We start from the raw sequence: 6,935 nt of genomic DNA, 5'->3' as shown, positions 1-6,935 counted from the left end.
CATAATGAATTTTTTTAAAAAATTGTGTTCACAAATGAATATACAAGGTAAAAAAACTCAATTCCATTTTATTGATTAATACAACCAAACAAGAGAAATGATTCTCAAAAATATTTCTCTAGTGAATTCTCAGTTCTACCAAACAGGGGAGTTAATTCTCTTTCTCCAGCTTAATTCTCTTTCTCTGCATTACTGTTCTCTATAACAATTTCATTTCTCTGTACCAAACACACCCTTACGTTGGTATATGGAATAATTTCCTTATCTCAAATATTTTTATTTGCGAATCCTTTTTGTTTAATATTCGAAATATGAAAAATCAAAATTTTTCATATTTTATTGCCTTGGACTTGTGCTTTGCTTTTTCAAATTAAATAAAGATTTCATTCCTAGAATTACTTATTTGTTGAGAAAATAACCCCCCGGAAGGGCTGATTTGCAGATGAGGAATTAGCATACCAACTCGCTTTCATCCTTCCCGTTCGTGTTCGTAGGCCTTTTTTTAGTTTTTAAGAGGGGTTGCAACCAAGGAGGTAATTCATTATATCTAAATCGAATCAAAAATCTATTCTACATAGAAAGTAGGAAACTAGCAATATATATATATATATATATATATATATATATATATATATATATATATATATATATATAAAGGGCAAAGTAATACAAAAAGATCTCTGTTCGATTTTTTAGTCTATCTATACGAGGAGATCATATGAAAAATGTAAATAACTCTTTCGTTTCTTTGGGCCACTGGCCATCCGCCGGGAGTTTCGGGTTTAATACCGATATTTTAGCAACAAATCTAATAAATCTAAGTGTAGTGTTTGGGGTCTTGATCTTTTTTGGAAAGGGAGTGTGTGCGAGTTGTATATTTCAAGAATAGACGGGTTAGACGCATCCTATATAAGTCATGTATATGTGATATTAGATATTGTGATATTAGATATTGACAGTTGTATATTAGGGAAGAGTTGGTTTACATTGTGGAAGAAAGACATGTATATGTGATATTAGATATTGACTAGTTATATATGAGCTAAAGATATATCTAATTTGCCCTACTAATCGAATGTGAATGTAGATGGGGATTCTATATAAGTCCTTCTGTCTTATCTGTGACTGTGAGTTCAATGAATAAACGGATGAAGACAATAAAAGAATCGAAGAATTCAAAGAGCGTCTCGGGACAAAGAAACAGAAAAACTAAAGTTGTATGGATTTACAAAAACTTTCTCGAGAGAAACTAAAAAAGAGATATCAAAGTCGTTTTGATAATTCAAGAATGTTATTACTTAAATTCAAAGTCTGTAGTTACGTCGACTGTACGAATCGTAGCAATGGAATCATTAAGTCATAGTTCATTGGTTGAATGTATCATTAACCATTTTTTTTTGGTACGAGGAACTTATCATGAATCCACTGATTTATGTCGCTTCCGATATTGCTGCTGGATTGGCTGTAGGGCTTGCTTCTATTGGACCTGGAGTTGGTCAAGGTACTGCTGCGGGTCAAGCTGTAGAAGGTATCGATATATGTATATATATTGTTATTATGTTAATAAGAAAAACATCAAGATTTTCATTCTCTCAAAAAATAACATAAACACAAACAATCTGAAACATCACTTGGATTCTTGTTCTCAATTTGGTTCACACATCTTGTAATTTTGAAACTGCTTATAGTCATCATACGAGTTCTAAAGACCTTTTCTATCTGACTTGACTGACAAATGCTCATATGATTGATAATGAGTAATGACTAAATTCTAAAATTTATCTCTACATTTTGTTTATTCCTACAGTTGGATTTTGAGAAAAGTCAAGACACATGACATAACCATATAAATCTTTGGTGTGATTTTAGGATTCTGTTGCCATGAACTCGTTTTTGAAGGCAAATTAGAAGTAGTGTATTTTGAAAATAAAGTTGGATGTTTTCTATTAGCCAAGCTCAAGCTCAAACTCCAAAAAAAAAAATTAAACTTCAAGGTCAAGCTCGATTCAGCTTGTTTGCACCCGTAAATAGCCCGATGACTATTATCAAAGCTTATAACTTGACATGTAGAATTTTTGCAACCAAAGAAAAACAAAGGAATTTTTGCAACCATAGTGATGTTGCTTTTATAAAATCCCATATTTTTGTTCTATCAAAATGTAAAAGTGCAACTTGTTTCCAAACTCTCCCAAGTCCTATGTACAAATGTACACAAGACACAAATACCTTTCTCATCCATATAAACAAGCAATAACCCTAAAATAATGTTAAATTTAGTCTTGTCCCATATAATAATAAACACAAACATACATATCTCAAGAAACATGAAAACCCTTGTAAAGAAAGCAAAATAGAGGGTTTTAATAACTCCCATCACCTTCCAAAATACAATGTTCTAACACCTTGCTTGCTTTATTCCCTAAGATATCTTCTTAAAACAACATACAACCCCATGTGAATGGGTCTAGTCACCAAACTTACCCTCACATGTCACATCCCCCATAACTTACGGGGGGCCTCTTGCAAACACATATCATTTAAAAAAAGAAAAGAACAAAAAGACAAAAAAATCCTCGGTTCCATAACACGAAAAACGGAATAAATCTACAAAAATTACAAGTCTATGTAGACTCGATGTATTCGCGATACTGAGAATGCGAAGCTGCAAGAAGAGCCGCACCAAGGCCAGATCCGTCATTTGACAACTCGATTATCATGTTTCTAGAAGCTTCTTCACCTAACAATTCATCCATTGCAGTTTGCATCGCCTTCCGGAACTTTGTGTAGTGTTCAAACAGCCCACCGTCCATTGCTATTACGGATTTCTGGTTTTCTTCTCCTTCCTTCACTGTGTCTCTCCCGATCTTTTTGAGGATTCCTAGGATTCCAGCAGCCGACAGACGGGCCCCACGCGTTGCCACGGTTCCGCACACCTCCACGATCACTCTCCTCATCTTTAGAGAAGTGTTGGTTATCTGCCACATGTCAAATGAACCATATTTAAGTATCATAATAGAAAAATTACCATTTTACCCTTTTGTCTATATATTATTCTATTCATTATTTTTAACGTATAATAGGGAATGACCATTTTACCCTTTTGTCTGTATATTATTCTATATATTATTTTCAAGTATAATAGTAAATGACCATTTTACCCTTTTGTCTATATATTATTCTATACATTATTTTTAAGTATAATAGTAAATGACCATTTTACCCTTCTGTCTTATATAGTAAATGACCATTTTACCCTTTTTTTCTATATTTTAGCCATTTTATCCTTTCAAGTATAATAGTAAATGACCATTTTACCCTTTTGTTTATACTTTACCCATTTTACCCTTTTAAGTATAATAGCAAATGACCATTTTACCCTTTTGTTTATATATATCATTCTATATATTATTGAAGTATAGTAGTAAATGACCATTTTACCCTTTTGTCTATATATTAAGTTACGTACCTCAAGAACGTCTTTCAACTTGGTTGCAACCACTTTGAGGTCAGGGGTGGAGTCATGATGCATTGCAGACATATCCGGTGTCCTACATCCATACAAAATAAATATTTTACATAAAAGTATAAATGGATCAAATATTCAAATAAGCAACTATTTTTTAAATACTTTTTTTTTTAAAATATGCATATGGGACATAAATTTGTACCTTAATATGAAGGGCTTTTGCAGTTTCAATGGAACAGTCTCGCCAAAAAACTCGGCTTCTACAGCCATTTTCAACAAGACTCGCCTCACGATTTCTCCCAAATACATTCCCGAAATTATCTTCTCAAATATCTGTCAATAAATTTATTTATCCATGTTATAAGTGGGACCCATAGAATATATAAAAAGTGTTGAAATAACCAAAAAAAAGGTAAAATAATCAGAGCACCTGTTCTCCAGGGTTTAAGCTATCATTGTCAAGGCTTTCATCAAACTCGGTCAAAGGAAGATGTGATGACCGAAAGTTTCCCCATTCCATATTTATAACCTTCACAAATAAAATTAAAATTATAAATAAATAATAAAGTAAGATACATTACAATAACATACAAGTGTAAGAGTGTTTCATTTCAACTTAATGAAAAAAGAACAACTTAACAGAGAAACACAAGGAAATGATGCTTTTTCCCCCATTAAGTCCTAACTTATTAAAAATTTGCCATATCATTTTTTCAACTTGATTGAAAATATATATATATATATATATATATATATATATATATATATATATATATATAATAATAATAATAATAGAAATAAAGGGTATGTAAAGTAACGAACCATTTCTCCTGATTTAGGAAGTAGACCTTGCCATTTTGGGATTGCATTTGCTCTTTCCACATATGCAGCATTTGTTCCAGTTCCTAAAATAACTGCAGCAATCACATTTGGATTACTGTATCTTCCTCCAGCTAAAGTTCCAACTGTATCATTCACCTGCATTTTTCAACCATCAATTTATAAATATCAATGTGGAAAAGACGTGAATGCCCTCTTCATACTTTATCATTGAAAAATGATGGGACACACAATGGAAATTGCTTTGTATTTAAGTAGCTCTTTTGAAGTACATTTATGTAATAAAGAAATGAAAGTGGGATGCTGTAATAAACTAACAAATAAACTACATTGCTTTTTCTTGCATATAATCCTTTTCAAAAAATAAATTTGAACATGAAAATTCATTAGGCAAAAAATCAAATTACCAAAGCAGAAACACGCATATCAAGGCCAATCCTTTCCATTGCTTTTGTCAACTCATCAACAACATCTTGTCCAACCTATCACAATAAGCAAAAGATCAATAAAACCGTATGAAAAAGAATCACATGTTTTACCATCAGTAAAATGACTAAAATACCCTTACGAATCTTGTGAACCGATTCAACACCATTGATATGCTCTAACGATGACAATGATAAATATATAACTTTTAACTTTGAACACTTCCCAAAATATAGAATCTAGAAAAGATTTATTCGGGTAATGACTACGAGAAATGTGTAAACAAAGAAGGGCAAAAGAGTAAAACAACAAAGGTATTTGAGAAATGAAACTCACTGCATCTTCAATGTTGAAGCCTTTAGTCCACCTAACAAGAGTCCCTCCTGCAATTGATGATTGTTTCACAGGAAATGAAAAGGTAAATCCAAGTTCCCGTTGAGTGCCAGGTGGAATTTGCATATCTTCTCCTTCTGTAGCCACAAATTTTGCAAGTTCTCCAGCAATAAAATCAAATAATTCCTAAAACCCAAAAAAAAATACCATTTTTATCATATTAATGTATTTGAAACCAAATATATCATGAATTTATTCTTATTAACTTATTACTTACTTCGCATTTGCCAATCATGAGATTTGGAGGAATTGAAACTTCTTGAAATTCTTTCTTCACATTACCAACTCCTCCCAATTTCACACGGAGGACACGGAAGTTTGTTCCACCAAGATCAAGAGCATAGAAAATTCCATTTTCGTCCCTGAAAAACAAAACAAGATTACTTTCATACCCGAAAAAGAAACTAAGAAGAATGGTTCAAATTTCAATGAATCACATAACGAGTTTTAAAACTACAAGATTCGGATAAATTAAGTTTAGAAATTAAAACAGGTACAAATTTCGTTACTTTTGGAATAAACAAAGAAAGAAAGATCATCCAACTTCCAAAAATGAACGCTCTAAAATTAGAAACCATCATATATTTGATTAACAATATGATACTTTTTTAATACTTCCAAGATTCCTAAGACATCTTTTACTATAAAAGAGCTTGTTTAAATACACCTTTTAACTGAAACAATAATCAGTTTTTTTACAACAGAAATATAGAAAAACTTTGATGTTCGTTTTCAAATGATTCTAGCATAAAATCAGAATCAAATTAATCAAATAATCAGTTGCTTTAACTTCATACGTCTCTCAATAATCAAGGGCGACTCAAAATACCCAAATCAACGAATAGGCATTCACAAGAGATTAAATGTACATAGAGATCATTATAAATATTTTCACACAAATACGAATACATCATAAGAAAATTTGAATTTAAAAACACTACCCCAAAAGGTCAAAGAAAATTGGTTGATGTTAACCTAAACTCTACATATAGATTGAATATTATGAGCTTCGTCTGAACAAATCTAATGAATCTAAAGGCAAAAGAAAATACCCAAATCTTGAAATTTTAGAACGCAAACTAAATTATTTTAAACGGTGAAGAATTAACTTAATTCAATCGGTTAAAATTGAAAAAGTCAACTCCGCCGAGTACCAATTCAAAGCAAATCTCGAAAATTTAGTATACGATGAATATTCTGAATGGATAATTTATATAGAGATAAAGAGATACTGTAAATCGTATGTACATACCCAGAAGGGAGGTTGTCAACGTAGCTGATTAGCATCTTGAGCTTGCTGCCGCCATCGGAGGCAAGTCCGGCGTGCATCTCGACAGTCATGGCGTCAGCAACCTGCCGGAGCTTCGCAATCGGAGTCCCACACTTGTCCTCAAACTCCCTGAGTATATCCATCGCCTTTGCCCACTTTCCGGAGTTCCGCATCCGATGGCGCACCACCAAAACAGCAGCCGCAGAAACAGCAGCGGCGCATACCACCGTTGCTGCCACCGTTACCTTACCCATATTATCAAATTGCAGACCTGAAACACACAGATCGAGGAAGAGAAGCCCAGAAACAGAATCAGACGATTGAACTTTTCTTTCTTGAAAAAAAGGGGAATACTTTGGGTTTAATATATGTTTAGAAAGCAAAGATTTGATCTTGATTATGCAGGATTTGTGGCTAATAAACTGTTGGATGAAACCCACTATATAGAGGAAACTGGAACTCTAAAAAACCCAATAGAATTAGAATTTGGGGATATTAATGAATCTGAAGCAGTAGGGTAAAAGAGACAATAATATCGGT

The 6,935-nt window shown here is 32.6% G+C and overlaps 1 protein-coding gene across 1 annotated transcript; it reads right to left on the bottom strand.

Moving 5' to 3' along the window:
* Window positions 1–2,334: 2,334 nt before the first annotated feature.
* Window positions 2,335–6,935, bottom strand: LOC145054728 (hexokinase-2-like). Its single transcript, XM_079002982.1, has 9 exons — window positions 6,378–6,935; window positions 5,343–5,487; window positions 5,069–5,251; window positions 4,714–4,788; window positions 4,289–4,444; window positions 3,897–3,995; window positions 3,669–3,799; window positions 3,467–3,548; window positions 2,335–2,975 (listed from the first exon to the last, which is right to left on the bottom strand). Exons 1-9 carry the CDS (start codon window positions 6,647–6,649, stop codon window positions 2,622–2,624), a joined length of 1,497 nt encoding a protein of 498 aa, XP_078859108.1. The 5' UTR covers window positions 6,650–6,935; the 3' UTR covers window positions 2,335–2,621.

The sequence above is a fragment of the Lactuca serriola genome, chromosome 5 (assembly GCF_051521515.1).
Source record: "Lactuca serriola cultivar US96UC23 chromosome 5, Lser_US96UC23_V15, whole genome shotgun sequence".
Lineage (NCBI taxonomy): Eukaryota > Viridiplantae > Streptophyta > Magnoliopsida > Asterales > Asteraceae > Lactuca > Lactuca serriola.
Note: the sequence above shows the minus strand (reverse complement) of the source record. Positions and strands in the feature narration are given on the sequence as shown.

Coding starts and splice junctions, on each gene's coding strand:
- LOC145054728 (XM_079002982.1), bottom strand. CDS start 6,649: ATGGGTAAGGTAACGGTGGCAGCAACGGTGGTATGCGCCGCTGCTGTT. Junction 5,252..5,342: donor TCATGATTGGCAAATGCGAA/GTAAGTAATAAG, acceptor TTTGGGTTTTAG/GAATTATTTGATTTTATTGC. Junction 4,445..4,713: donor ATATGCGTGTTTCTGCTTTG/GTAATTTGATTT, acceptor TGAAAAATGCAG/GTGAATGATACAGTTGGAAC.